General features: G+C 35.3%; 1 protein-coding gene across 1 annotated transcript in view; it reads right to left on the bottom strand.

The window, feature by feature from the left end:
* The window catches only part of FLACC1 (flagellum associated containing coiled-coil domains 1), a 29,823-nt gene extending 15,391 nt beyond the window's left edge, over positions 1-14,432 (bottom strand). The window contains exons 1-8 of the mRNA XM_070933252.1: positions 14,329-14,432; positions 12,966-13,034; positions 10,880-10,937; positions 8,118-8,257; positions 6,663-6,683; positions 4,101-4,194; positions 3,578-3,639; positions 1,437-1,534 (exon numbers count right to left, since the gene is read on the bottom strand). Coding sequence (XP_070789353.1) covers positions 1,437-1,534; positions 3,578-3,639; positions 4,101-4,194; positions 6,663-6,683; positions 8,118-8,257; positions 10,880-10,937; positions 12,966-13,034; positions 14,329-14,432 — 646 coding nt within the window. The remainder of the gene's footprint in view (positions 1-1,436; positions 1,535-3,577; positions 3,640-4,100; positions 4,195-6,662; positions 6,684-8,117; positions 8,258-10,879; positions 10,938-12,965; positions 13,035-14,328) is intronic.
* Positions 14,433-14,983: the final 551 nt, after the last annotated feature.

The following is a 14,983-nucleotide window of genomic DNA, read 5'->3' as shown; positions in this document are numbered from 1 at the left end:
AAAAAATAAGAAAAAAAGTTATACTGATATAGAACATCCTGTGAAGGGAAAATAATTTTGCTTCTCAAAACCTTAACAGTTTCTGCCTGAAACTTCCTGCAATGACACAGGGCATCCTTGCAAAACAAAGATGAGATGGCTAGGTGATTATTTTTTATTTTTTAAATAGCATTTGAATATTGGAAATCCCTCAATGAAATCAGGTGAAATATTTTAAGCTTGTTTTTCTTCTTTTCTAGTTAAGGCTTTCACCAACTGGCTAGTCAAGGTTTCTTATTGTTGATAGGCTTCTGTTTTATTTTTACTATTTTAAGATTGTTGACTTTCCTGTGATTTCTTAACTTCTCTTCAATGTGCATTTTGCTACCATTCACCATGCTAGGGGTGAACATTAGCTGCAAAGGAGAGTTTGATGCATCTGAATAGCAGCAGGTTGTGAAAAACTGGTCCAATATTTCTATTGAATCTGTCACTGACTTACTTTCAGCTAGGATTTTTTAACACATTGCACTTAGTGAAACATAGAAGATCACAATTTCTAGTTTAACAATTTTGTCCCTTTCTGTAGATGTTAGGACCAGAGGTTGCTGTGCCTCATAGCTTAAAATTGCCTTGTCAGGATTCTAATATTGACGTCTACAAGTCTGTGACTGGTAGCATAGAAAATTCAGCCTATAAGTATTTAAGATATTAAAATAAGTTGCTTGTTGATTTTTTTCAATTCCCCACACCCACACATACAGATACCAATCAAATAGTTTACAAATTGTTCTGGGTTTGTAAATTACAAATTACAAATTGCTCTGGATTTGTAAAAAGAGGGAGCAGTTTTGTTCCTTATGTAGTTCTAAATGCAATAGCAACAGCAACAGCTGATGGAAATACGTGTGTGTGTGTGTGTGTGTTTAAGTCAGCATTGATTCCTGACAACTGCCTGCAAGTCCCTGGCATGATTTTAGAAGTGGTTTACTATTGCATTCTTCCTAAGGCTGAGAGAGAGTGACTAACCTAAGATCACCCAGCTAGCCTTGTGCCTAAGGTAGGACTAGAATTCACAGTCCCCAGTTTCTCGCCTTGTGTTTTAACCACTATAACAAACTGGTCAGTGGTGGGTTGTTACCAGTTTGCCCTGGTTTGGGCAAGCCGGTAGTAGTGGCGTTGGGAGGCTCCGCCCACCCGCCCAGACGTCATCAAATATATTCTGCGCATGTTTCTGCGCATGCACAGAAGTGGCACACGTGCAAGTGAAGTGATGGTTGGTGTGCAAGCGAACTAGTAGCAAAGGTAAGTGAAACCCACCACTGAAACTGGTATATTAATCATCCCATTGTACCTGGCTACTTATCTATTTCTAATTTCTTTTGTGAAACAACTCTGTGTGCTGAAGTTCCAGTACACATGTAGGCATGAGACAAATAGATAGCCCTGCATCATACCCAATTTTTCTTGCGCAGTTGCCCTCTCATTCCGCAACTCTTTCTTATACTGCTCTTCCAGGTTATTCACTTGTATTATGTGAAATCCTTGAATCTCCCTGCCAAGACAACATAACAGCATAAAGGTTATAAAATATCCTTTACTTTTCAAGAAGAGCTCCTTAGGAGGAACTCAGAAGGACTCAAATACTCTAGAGGGGAAGGGAAATCTACAAAAATATGTGCATTATCTAGAGAGGTGACAGCAAAGCAGCACTAAAAGTACAGAAGAAACACACACAAGCATGTCTTAGGCTGAAGAGATAAAGTAAGGAAGATCAGCCTTTCATGTATCATTCTCTCTGTGGTATTCTCAAAAGGATCTAAACCATGAGATCAACTCAATGCAAAGGTTGATTTACAACCTTTCAGCCCAGCTAACAGATAACTAGAGATGGTAGAAAACTCCACAAGGAAGCAGAAAAGCCCATAGCATCTGTCAGCTGTTGACCAGGCTTCTTTTGAATGCAACCACACAAGGCACCAGGACCAAATATTTACTCTTCAGGCCATCTATCAGACTCCATCTTTTCTCAAAGCCAACCCCATCTGATGTTTGGTGGAATGCGAAGGAAGGAAACAAAAAAAAAAGTCAGCAATTCCTTTCCTTAATAGGCTTTGCAAATAGTAACTAAGGGCATAGTTTTATGAAAAATCTCCATAAGCAAAGCCTTGAAATTACTGGCTCTCTTGAATTTGGGGAAATGGATAACTCCATCCTATTCTGAAAAGCTCTGAACTGCTTGTAACTTGCATAGGAGCTAAACCTGGGCTTTTAGAATACGTTTTCTTACTATAGTGGTACCTCAGGGCTCAACATTAATTGGTTCCAGGAGCCATGATGACTACCAAAAGTGATGCATACCAAACAATTTTTTCCCATAAGGAATAATGTAGTGAATCACAAGGCAGCTGACATAGGCAAGTTCTTGCTTGTGCATTGAGTACCAAACAAATGGGTTTCGGGACAAAATGTTTACGTCAAAAGTGTTAAGTACCAAATTTGATGAGTTTCAAAGCAGTTGAGTACCAAGGTACATTCAAAACCAATGTTCAATTATATTTATATATTATTTTTATTGCATGTTTGTACTGTATGGAGAACAATTATTGTGATTGGTTTTATTATTCCTATTATGCTACATCATCATCATCATTATTATTATTATTATTATTATTATTATTATTATTATTATTATTATTATTATTATGTTTTTATTCACATATTTTTTTCTGAGTTGAAAGCATGCCATGCCCACACCAATTGCTACTCTAGTTATTAAGGAATAATCCTAATTGCAATGTAGACAAGTAAGTGGGAAACTGGAACTAATGAGAAAGAGAATGACTTTTTAAAGGCCCAAAGCTGCATCTGATGTGTAGGTAAAGTAGTAGGCACTGCTGGGAAGGGAAAGCTGATAAATATTTGGGTTCCAATAATAAGGTAGGGAAAATTAAGTCTACTCCCTTGTGCTTATACTTGCTTAAGAAGAAAGCTTATCATGGCATCAATAGGGAGCTTCCCCACAGAGTAAGTAACAGAAAAAAGATTTTCAACAGGACTACATCCTGGGAGGGAATTGTTCAGTACTGCAGATAGAGTAGCAGCTCTATTTAACTTATGCTGACTGTGGCTCTAAATATTCAGATATACTTGTAAGAAAATTTCACCAAATTTGTATGGGCTTAACTTCTGAATAACTTTGAGTTTTTTTTGTTGGCCATTTTCAGTCACACAAAAAATAACTTTAAAGACTAAAAAGCACAGTATGCAAAAATGCAATATTTTAACAATTAATCATTTATTTTGTATACTCTATTTGTGCTCTGCATTAAAAAAAAAGATTTTTATGTGACTGAAAATGGCCAATGACACAGATTCAAATAAGATTAGTCAATAGTCATAATATTTTGTTCATTATTACTTCTGAGTTGATGGACCTCCACAGAACAATGCAAAAAAGTCACATGCTGTCCGCTTCCTTTCTAAAGTTGGGGGAGGAATGGAAACTGGTTCCCTAATATGTTGTTATTCCTCCTTTGCTCCTATAACTATGAAAAAAGAAAAGTTACTTTAAGCTTCCAAACAAGGACAGACAGACCTCATTTTATTATCATGTTCCTCTTGCATCTCATTGCATTTTTCTTCCATATCTTTCTCCATCTAGAAAAAAAGAAAAAGACAATTACATTTAATAAGTATTTTTCTTTTAGCAGTATAACTGTATATATAGATAGCCAGGGCAGTATTTAAAGATAAAGGCTAGACTTCAGGAGACTGAATTCTAGTCCTGCTTTAGTCACAAAGCCAGCTGGTCAGTCTCCCTCAGCCCTCAGAAGAAGGCAATAGCAAACTATTTTGCCAAGGAAATTGCAGGAACATGGCTGGAATCAAGACTAACTCAAAGATGCACAGTTCAACTGTGCATAAAGTTTTATCTGCAAACAAGAGGCCAAATACATTCCATTTCATCCCATCTCCACACTAATTATTCCCATTAATACCTTTGCTTTAGAAATGTCTTTTAAATTCAGTTCACCTAACTTGATAGTAATTGGTTTCTGGAAGAGGACCAAATAATTTCCTCCAACCACTACTCTCTCTCCACGACCAATAAGATTCACCTGTTTATGTGTCACTTGATGATCTCGGCGCAATTGCTCTATAATAGCTGTCAGCTCAGAAATCTGTTCCACTAAATCAGCAACAACATCTTCCCTACAAAATATAATGTACAAATTGTTCCAGAGAAATAATAATTATTACTTTGAAATGTAAAATTGTTTGAATTTAAATAGATATAACTGAATTGTTGCAATGTGCTCTACTAGGAGCTGCCCTTGAAGACCATTCGGAATGTACAGCTGGTAGAAAATGCAAAAATGCCAAGAGTAATGGGTGCCTTTGGGTATGCCCATATGTTACCACTGCTATTATGTGAGCTGCATCAGTTGCCAGTCCGAGTGAAATTCAAGATGCTGATTATTAACTATAAAGATCTTGGCATAGAATCTGGATCCTGCAGAGAGCACCTATCTCCAACTGTTTCTGCCCATCCTGTTCATTCTAGAAATGGGTACACTCCAAGAACCTTCTATTAATTAATTAATTAATTAATTAATTAATTAATTAATACAATTTGTATGGCCACTCATCTCAACAACGGGAGGTGAACATCTGTCAATTGCAAATGGTCATACTGCTTGGATTTTATGACATCCTAGGTTCTTCATTGAATATGAAACTAAAGAACTGTCAGCTGTGACTACACATTGTTGTGAACAAATAATAATTTGTTTAGTTTATATATTACCCAAGTCCCAGCAACTCTGGGGAGCTTACAACCATTAAAACATTTAAAAGCAAAGAACAATAGAAAAATTCTACATAGGGATGAAAACAGTATAAGACCAAAGAACAATGACAGTAAAGAAAATGAACCCAGAAGGGAACAAAAAGGGGGAAAGAGGAATCAGTCATGGGTGAAGAACCAGATCTTTAGGGCCCTTTGAAACACTAGCAAAGTGGAAACCATTCAAATCTTGGGGAATTTTCCTTCCAGAGGGTGGACGCTGTTAAGAGAAGGTAGGCTTCCAAACATAATATTTTGGACATATTATAAAATGTAAACATTCTTGGAGAAGATTCTACTGCTTGGAAAAATTAAAGTCAATTGAAAAAACTATGTTTACATAAGATAGACTAACTAGATACTATCACTGATGACACAAGCAGGAGTTTAAAAGAAGCCAACTAGTTACTGACAATCCAGGCAAAATGATATCATGAAAAAACTGAACAACAGAATATGATAGAGAACTGGTTCCTACATGTAAACATCATATTGGGTTTTTTTAATCATTTCTCCCAGTGGACTCAATTTTTTAAAAAGTGCTTGGGAGATTTGGAAATCCGATTTCTGTCATTCAATCTGTAAAAACCTCTCTAGATTACACCTTTGTCACATGAATGTATGACTCAGCCTGCACTTGTATTGGAGGCAAATGCAATGTACAACTTGGATTACTAAATTCATTAAAAAATCCTGAATGAATAATAAATAACTTTCGAGAGGTAATAAATATAAGAAATAGTAAGAAATACCCCCCAATGGCAGTTTAGATAGATAGGTGTAGTAAGACATAACTCCTCTGGCATTCTTATCTGAATTTACTAATAAATAATAATACATTCTAAAGAGATAATTCTATCAATCTGATATAGTCAAAATGAAATGGAATAGGACAGTTTCCCATTTCAATATAAACTTTTAAAACAAAAACAAAGATCATAACAACAATGATAATGCATGCCTCTGACAATAGGTATATCAAGGTAGGGAGTCTGATGTCTTCCCCAAGTTCCATAATAATGGCTACTGGCCATGTCAGCTAGGTTGCTGTCCAGGCACCTGGAAAATATCAGATTGCCTATCAAAGTGCCATGCTAAATCTGAAACAAACAGAATGAAAGTGCCTAGTAGTTCAGTTCAGACATTTTATGTTAATATGTTTTCCTTTTAAAGAATTTTTTTTTAAGTCAACAGCAACTCAACCTTGGAATCTGAAATGTTTCCCAATTTTACTATCATTTATGAGTGTCTCTTCAGTATAGGAGGCTGTTTTGAATACCCCTGAAAATGAGACTTTTAAACATAAAGGTTTGTAACTACAAAAGAATTTCATGTAGGAAGAATTTCAACTAATTCAGCAGACAAGCAACCTGACGTCCTCCCGTTTATTTGGCCTAGGGCTCATAAATCCTGTATAGGGTTGCCACATCTCAGGAAACAGTGCTGTAATATAATTTATATGGCCTTCCTTACCTTTTTCTATAAAAGGCAGCAGGCAGTGATGAAGTTTATCAAACTGTCCAACGTTACTCCAGAGCAGACAAATACACATGAGTTAACTCAGCAACACCCCAGATTTTCTTTTCTTTCCTTTTTTTTTTTTTTTTTTTGCAGAACAAGAATTTGTTTTTTCCAGGGCAACAGATTTGGTACACTGTTTCTCAAAATATGTTGTAAACTTGGATTAAAATAGACCATAAAGAAATAAGATTAACTCAGATTAACAAAATACAGGATTATAGAGGGGCAAACAAACCAGATGACACATTTAGACACTATACTATATTGCAATCCAAGAAAACCATAAGCAGCAAAAGACTGTATCAGTACTTACGTTTCAAGCTTTGGTGGAGTGCTGCAAGGAATGACAGAGGGAAAAAAAAAAGAGAGGGAGAGAGAGAGGGGAAAGCAGTATAAATCTCCATTGCATTCTATTAAATACATTCATTTTATAAAATCAGTGTACTCAAGATCTAATCTATTATGTGTGTATATAGAAACTATGGGCTGAATTTTGTGGATTACAATATTTTGCAAATTCTGAAGTCTGCAGACATAATGTAATTTCAGCAATTATAAGCATCATGTCTTAATACAATACAGGAATTTGGGGATGTTATTAGAGCTTTTAGATTGAGACTCAGATCTGCACAGGAGCATAAAACAAGCTGAATATGATGATCAAATGATTGAGACAAATAATTAAATTGTCTCAATTATCACTATTATATAATGTCTATTTTATTTAAATCTCTTGACAATCCCATTATAGTGGAAAATCATAACAGAAAAACATTCAGTTGAATCATACATTGAATCAAAATCTCATCTTAAAATATGAGCTGTAAATGTATTCAGGCTAAACTTGAGAGTCAAAAATGACATGGAGATTTAATTAAAGGCTTCCCTGAAGGTTTCCTTCAGGAACATACATTTTCCTAACAATAAGATATAAGAAATATCCCAAGCAGATGTAAGAATAGTTTAAGGGTTTTATGAACTAGGAAATGCTTGTTTCCTTTTTCTGGGGAGTGGGGGGTAGAGGAAGGGAAGAGAAAATTACGTAACTGGTGTCTAGTCATATCCACAATTAAATTCTAAATTTCTTCAGAGATTTCTATAGGCAGCTCTCACTTTCACTGTAGGCCAAAAAAAAGCCATCTATTTTGAACTTCATTCTTTTGTATTTATCTTAACAAGACCTAAGCTGTAAACCACCATGATGCCAAAATGGTGAGATATTGGCACTGATGCAGACATGCACATGCCATTATGACCCACTTTTACAAAGATCTCTGATGCAGATTTGTAAATTGTGTGATAGTATACATAATCAGGTACTTATTTATTCCCTTGCCTCCTCTGCATATACTCTTGAATTTAAGATGTCCTTCTTCAGCCTAACAACCTATTGCTTTCCAGATGTGCAAGACTTCATAATGATTCCCAGCCAATATGGTTTTTGGTTATAGTCTCTGGAGATTAGGGGTGTGTGTGTGAAATTTAACACATTAGGAAGGCAGTTTGTGAATGGCTGCTCTATTTGACCTTTGCCCTCTTCATCCATTAAAATAGTTTTCTGGGAATGTTTGGATAGTGAAACCATCTGCAAAAAAAACACCTCTGAATTCTCTGTCAAAATTTACTGGGAATCTGTATAAAGAAGTGGAAACAGCTGATTGCATTGTTCCCACATACATGAAATAACAAAACACAGATAACATATCACACAGCAATACGTTAATATTATGCTATGTAAATACATCATCTGGACACTATGTATGATTACCCAGGCACAGTAGTTTTGATGGCTTCTTCTGTAGGCTTTTGTTTCTCAAAGAATTCTTCACCCAATGTGACATCAATATGTTCCTTACTGTGAGACAAGGTAAAACCAGGTGTGATCTCTTCTTCAAACACTTTGGATATCTGGAAAAAAAAGTAATCTTAGAAGAATAGTTTTGAAATCCAAACCAGTGATATGCTTCTTACAATTGAATGTATTTAAAGCATTTTGATCTGGCTCTTAGCCTTAGGTGCTGTCTTCTCATAAAAGAAGCCAGAATTATATGCTTTTGATTCTCCTTCTAAACGGGAAAGATGATATATGCTATCCTTTCATTTTCTAATCTCAGAAAATCTCAGGCTGACTGATCAATATTTAAAAATATTTATTCCTAAACACTTAATATTTTTACAAACTCATTTGCTAAAAACAGTCTGAAGGATAGAAGATATATAGGTAAGAGTCTATATTTTTCAGAGAAATTTCATAGTAATATAAATATTTGCCTGGAAAGTGTCATCCCTCCTGTTAAGACACAGAGTCATCCAATATGGAATCATTCAGAACATTACTTGCAAGGACCAAAAGAAAAACTAAAATTTCAAACTGCTCACATAACAATATTTAAATATTAATAAATGAAAACAAATGGTCACTTAATGAAGAATTATATAATAATGAAATTGTGATAAAATTGAAACATGAAATAGACTGGACTAGACTAGACTAGACTAGACTGGACTGGACTGGACTGGACTGGACTGGACTGGACTAGACTAGACTAGACTAGACTAGAATTCTTTATTGGCCACTGTCATTAGACACACAAGGAATTTGTCTCCAGTGCATAAACTCTCAGTGTACATACAACAATAGCGATAGATCATTATTATAGTCATTGTAAAAATACATTCATCATAAAACATTAGATACAATACTTAGTGATAATCATGGATACTAAATAAGCAATCAACATACTAGGATACTAATTAAACAATTTAAATCATAAGATACAAGCAGCAAGTTATACTGTAGTCATAAGAAGATAAGGTGATAGGTAATAGGGAAGATGAGAATAATGATGGTAATACTGCCTTTCTAGATAGTTTTATAGTGTTGTGGGAATTAGTTGGTTAGCAGAGTGATGGTATGGGGGGGGAGCTGTCCTTGTGTCTAGTATGTTGGGAAAGTGAAGAAGGAAAAGGACTTAAACATTAATTTGAGAAACAAATATCTGCAGTAGGATTACATAAGAATGGGAATAAGGATGAGAAATTAAGAAATGAATCAGGGAGATGTTCTTTAAGAGAAAATGCTGTCGTATACTGTCCAGATCAATGTCAAAACAAGATGAGATGATGAATATATACAGTATGTGCATTCCTCTCTTTTTCCAGGCCATGATCCCCATCCCCATCAATTAGGATAATTGATTACAAGAACTGCTTTACTCTTATCAGTCTCAGAATCCCATCTTTCCCAAGGCATCACAAAGCTGGTTTTTTTTTTCACTCTGTGATGAACAGTGTATCACTGTTTCCACTCAACACATTATATACTGGAGGAGAAGCTGAGGGTAGAATATTAAACTTGAAAACGAGCTATTTAGAAATGTATGCTCTGTTTCAAGTGAGCCATCTTAAATTGTTCTTTTCCTTGCTGGGTTTGGATTCTATCTCAAGATGAAGCCTTACACTTCAAAAGTCTATTGGTTGCAATGTTTCAATCCTTGTGATATTTGTCTGGTATCTTTGGGAATTTATTCAAGAGCAAATGTGGCTTGCATCCTATGTATCTTGCAATTGCCTTCTCTGCTTTAAGAATTGTCCCTGGTAAGATTTGCATCTTTTCTTGCCGGAAGCATCCTTATGTCATATTTTAACAGCACCAGGAAAGAGTTTCTCAGTAACTATTGCTCAACCCTCAAATTCCTTTTCTCTGAAGATCTAGCCAAGTCCAAACTTTTAGTTCTCTTTTTCTCTGTGTACTGTACCTTAAACTGTTCTTTTTCTCTATTCAATTTCCCTTATAACTGTATCTTTGCAGCAATTCCTAAAGTTGTCCCCCACACACCCCACTGTTTTTTCTGGGTCTTGTTGCCAGTACACGAGATCCAGTTGGTGCAGGACTAGAAACCAAAAGACTCTGAGTTCTAGTCTTCCCTTAAACACAGAAGCCAGCTGGTGACTTTTGGCCAGTCATTCTCTCTTAGTCCTATCCACCTAAATGTGTTGTTGATAGGAACATAGGAGCAGGGAACATTAGTTATGCCATTTTGAGTTGTACAATATAAGGGCATTATAATGATTAATTAATATTATTAATACCACTGTTAGCTCATGCCACAGGATCTTAGAACTAGAGCAGAACAGTGTTGGATGAAAGACTTCATTCTGATTATCAAAGGAGGAGCTATATAGTCAGAAGCAAAGTACTGATATCTGATCTTAATCATTAAATTCTTATTCTGTAGGATAAGGAATTTTTTCCCTTATGCTTCTACTTCATTGAAATTGGTACAAGGTTTTTACTTTTCAAGATGTTACAGGATGGAGGAAAGAGAATGATTAAAATAGCCTTCCTTAACTTGGCATCCTCCGGATATGTAAAAGTATGACTGCCATAATCACATTCTGACTAATCATTGTGAAATGTGTAAACCCACACATCTAGAGGGCACTAGTTTGGAAAAAGCTGGGTTAAAATATTCATTTTCCAAGTACAATCATAATGCATACAAAAAATAAATAATATATTTTACTTACATCTTGAGGCTCCCTGCTTCTTAATGGTTGCGCATAAGTTTTGGTGGAAAATTTCACTCTGGAAGGAAAAAATAAGATTATTTAGACTACCAGAGAGATAAAGGCATGTGTCAAAAACTAGATCTCTGCACAAAACTAAAAAGAACACTTATATCTGTATGTCAACTTGGAAAGGAAAGCTTAACAGAATACATTAAAAAAAATCTGATATAAAAGCAAACTTGGTATGTATACTGCCAATCAATTTATAAAACGGATATATTATGAAAAACAAATATTGTAATGCTACGTCCCTAATTCATTCCTATTAAGATAAGAAATCTATTTTCTCCCATCCTTCCATAAATGTGTCATTCTTGAATTTAAACATATTCCGTCAGAAGATTGCATAAGAAATTGCTTAACGTTTTTGTTGAAGATGTTTTCTTCTGATTCTAGGGTCCAGTGATTACTAACTAATGCTTTCTTCAACATTGCAGGAAACTAATTTAGTTTTACATTTTGTAAGGACAAGCAAGAGCATACAAAGGTTGCTGGAATAATTTGAGAGATAGCTAGCATCTTGTTTAGAACATCCATTCAACTTAAGTATTGTACAAAAGGTTTTAGCTGGTGGCCTTCTGAGGATTGTGCACCTGTACTAATAGTTTTATTTTGATGTGAAAATCTCATTCTGGAAAAAAAAGTAAGGTTATTTAAAATACCATGGCAACAAAATTGTTTTGCTTAGGGACTCCTGTCAAAACCAGAACCTTCTGCACAAAAATAGAACAAACATGTATTTCAGAAATTCATGAGAGAGTGTTTACAAGGATTTCAGCATAGAAAAATCAAGGAATCATGGAAACTTCCTTCAAAGAAATTAAAATAATTAAATACATAATAATTAAAGTATAATACAGGGGTGTCAAACTGGATTTCTTCGGGGGACGGATCAGCATTGTGGTTCTCCTCCATGGGGCAGCCGGGGGGGGAGAGACAGGATAGATGCCTCCTGCAGTACCCTGCCAGCCAAAACAGGACATGTGGGGGTCATGTACGCCCTCCCACATCCTGTTTTTGGCCTGAACGGCCTCTTGCAGCCAGCCAAAATGGGGCACACAGCCCGCCATGCCCCATTTTGTTTGCCAGAGGCACCATGGGCTGGTCCTTTGCTATTTCCAGACCAGCCCCACGGGCCAGATTTAACACCCTGCGGGCCGGATCCGGCCCACAGGCCTTGAGTTTAACACACTTGGTATAATAGGTACTACCTATATTGTGCTGATATTTTACTCTTCTTTCCTTTACACATTTTTTTATTAAGAAAAAGAGAAAAGAATGAAATAGCATGAAAAAACTATAGAAAGATTATGGTGTCCAAACCCTTTCTAAAATTCCTTGAATGTGTCAGCAATAACACAAAAAGAAATATTCATCCACAACCACTTCTGCAGAGACACTGTCATTACTTTGTTGCTTTTACTACTAAATTTGTTGCTCCAATTGGCCTCCAAACCAGGACATTACAGACCAGCAAATTTAAAAATAGATCCTGAATAGGGGAACAAATTGGCCTGGCTTCAGTTAGTACAGTATCAGATCTGAGTAAAATTGGGAAAAGTCTGATACAGTATTACAAATGTTTAAGAGCAATAGTACCAGAGCGATGTGTCAAAAATTAAAATACTCTGCACTATAATCCAGGATATTCATGTATATATCATTAGGTTGATATAGTAAAGACAGTGTACTGGAACAAGTTTGCAGTAGATTACTCTGAGTTTCTATACTGGAATTGGTGCTTGGAATGAGCAACGTAATAGGCAATTTTATAAATGGTTATATATTTTTCAGCAATTGGTCATCTGCTCCCATGCGCATGCATCTTTATATGTAATGGACTTCAGATTGACTGTGTCATCACATCCATTTTGGACATACAGATTGACACAGATGTGTCAAGAATGGCAGAAAGAATATCTTGTTTGAAATGTGCTCTGAAGAATACTGATCAAAAACAATTTAAAATTCTCAGCATACAGATAAGGTTTTGTATCTTGCACATCCCTTGCTTTTGCATTTGATCCAAGCACAAGAAACTTACCTAGAAGTATTTGAAGGATTTAACTGGACTTTGGACTGGTCTTTAAGGATCCCTCCTGGTGATGTTTTTCTAATGTGGAAAAAAACATTGTTTAGAAAGGATTAATAATTTCTTCAAATGTCAAGTCTAAAATGCAATTGGTCTTTAAGTCTCACCAGTATGTCTGAGTGTTCTTGACCTGAATAGGATTAGTGTTTCTCAGCATTACAATTTAAATATTGATAATATCCATTTCTAAATTATAATTTGTTTTCTTTGGCACACAGCAATGTTACATCTTTCATTAGAATTTTGCAAATCTTATGATAGTCCTACAAGGGCCTGGGAACATATAACAATGAGTATAGTAATAGGTTGTGCATCTGACTCTGCATTTTAAGCTTTTCTTTAGATTAAATTAATACAGCCAACTAAATGTTTAGACTGGATTTGATATTTTTCTCTACCGATCAAGTCTTCCCCAAGGACCTAGGATAGGCAGATGTTGATGTTTGATGGTGTTAAAGCTATTGTCACAGGAAGTAAACTGTTCCACATATAGTTGCTTTTTGCAATTGACTGATAGTGATTTTCTGAATGCCGATTGTTTTTACGTAGTATTCCATATGTTTTAAATTGTTTTGGATTAATAATATAATATTCCTATTATACCTGAATAATATACCTGAATTCCAATATTATATCTGAATTACAGAATTACAGAAACAATTAATTTGACAGTTACATACATTCTACAAACAGTTTATGTCACGAATCAATAATTTTTCCAGGCTCCATGTAAATCAAAAGGAACTCAGTAAGGTCCTTGCCATTTATCTCGCTTAAAATTTAGCAGGGGAGGGGGTTCCTTGATGTTTTTATGAATCATGAGGACAATTTATGTTTTATATGGCAATGTACTATTGATAACTTTCTTTAACAGCTTTTTAATGGTTCTGTTATGTGTGTATTACTGTCAAGATCTTATGCAACAGTATTGGTCTCAGGTTACATAAGATTCAAATTTTCATATGCTCTGTGGATGAAATGCTTTTTCCCTCTCACAGACTTTTCTACCAATTGTATATTATTTCATCCCCCTTATAATCCAGTATTTAGTTACTCCTTAATGAATGAGAGATGCCCTTATTTCACTCTTAAGCATGTGGTGACTTTTCTGATTTAGAAGTAGGTTGTTTTGGATTTTCCCAAATATGGCATGGAGGCCACCCATAATACTCTCAATCATTAACAAAAACACTTATGGAGATTCTGTGGTGGTTCAAATGTTCATTGATAGTTCAGCAATTATTGACCTTTATCGGTATACCTTTATACCGATAAAGGTCAAACCATCCTTTACCATCCCTGTACTTTTACTTACTTGGACTTCTGATTCAGTGAGCCTGCTTTAGTTTTTATAAGTTTTTTACCCCTTGCTTTCCAAGGATCCCAACAAGGGCAGTATAACAAGGGAGCTTGGGACATAATCTTCTGATCTTGAAAATTGTATGTCAAGAAACCTGCAAGATGGAAGACAAAATACATCTTCATAATTTGAAGACTTATCCTGCCAACATGTACATCTAAGGATGGCAATCTATTTCCCTGATTTTAGAGAGCTAGGTATGATGGGTTTGGGATCTAACATCAAACATGTTGAAAAAATATACTAAAACACTGTAGTATGTGAAATCAACAATAATAAACAAATAGTTAAATGTAGTATTTTCTCTTTTCTTTTGCCCCATTGAATTTGAAATTTGCACCAAATTCCAACTCATCTTCCTTTAAGGGACAGAGTGATTGAACTCTATGGGAATTACATTTGGAAAGACATCATGAAAAGATTTCCAGCAGCAACTATTCTTTTAATTGCTGAAATCAGAACTTTTTCTATTGGGGCTTATGGGTAGCCAATTAGGAAAAAACCTCTGAAAAGGTTGGTTTTGTATATAGTGACTGCAGCAAGGTTATTACCGTATATGGACAAAGATAGAAAATACTGAACTATCATAATGGAGGAATGGACTATGAAG

This window comes from Pituophis catenifer, unplaced genomic scaffold, assembly GCF_029215685.1.
Source record: "Pituophis catenifer annectens isolate HBS135680 unplaced genomic scaffold, rPitCat1.0.hap2 SCAF_1, whole genome shotgun sequence".
In the NCBI taxonomy this organism is placed as follows: Eukaryota; Metazoa; Chordata; class Lepidosauria; order Squamata; family Colubridae; genus Pituophis; species Pituophis catenifer.
Note: the sequence above shows the minus strand (reverse complement) of the source record. Positions and strands in the feature narration are given on the sequence as shown.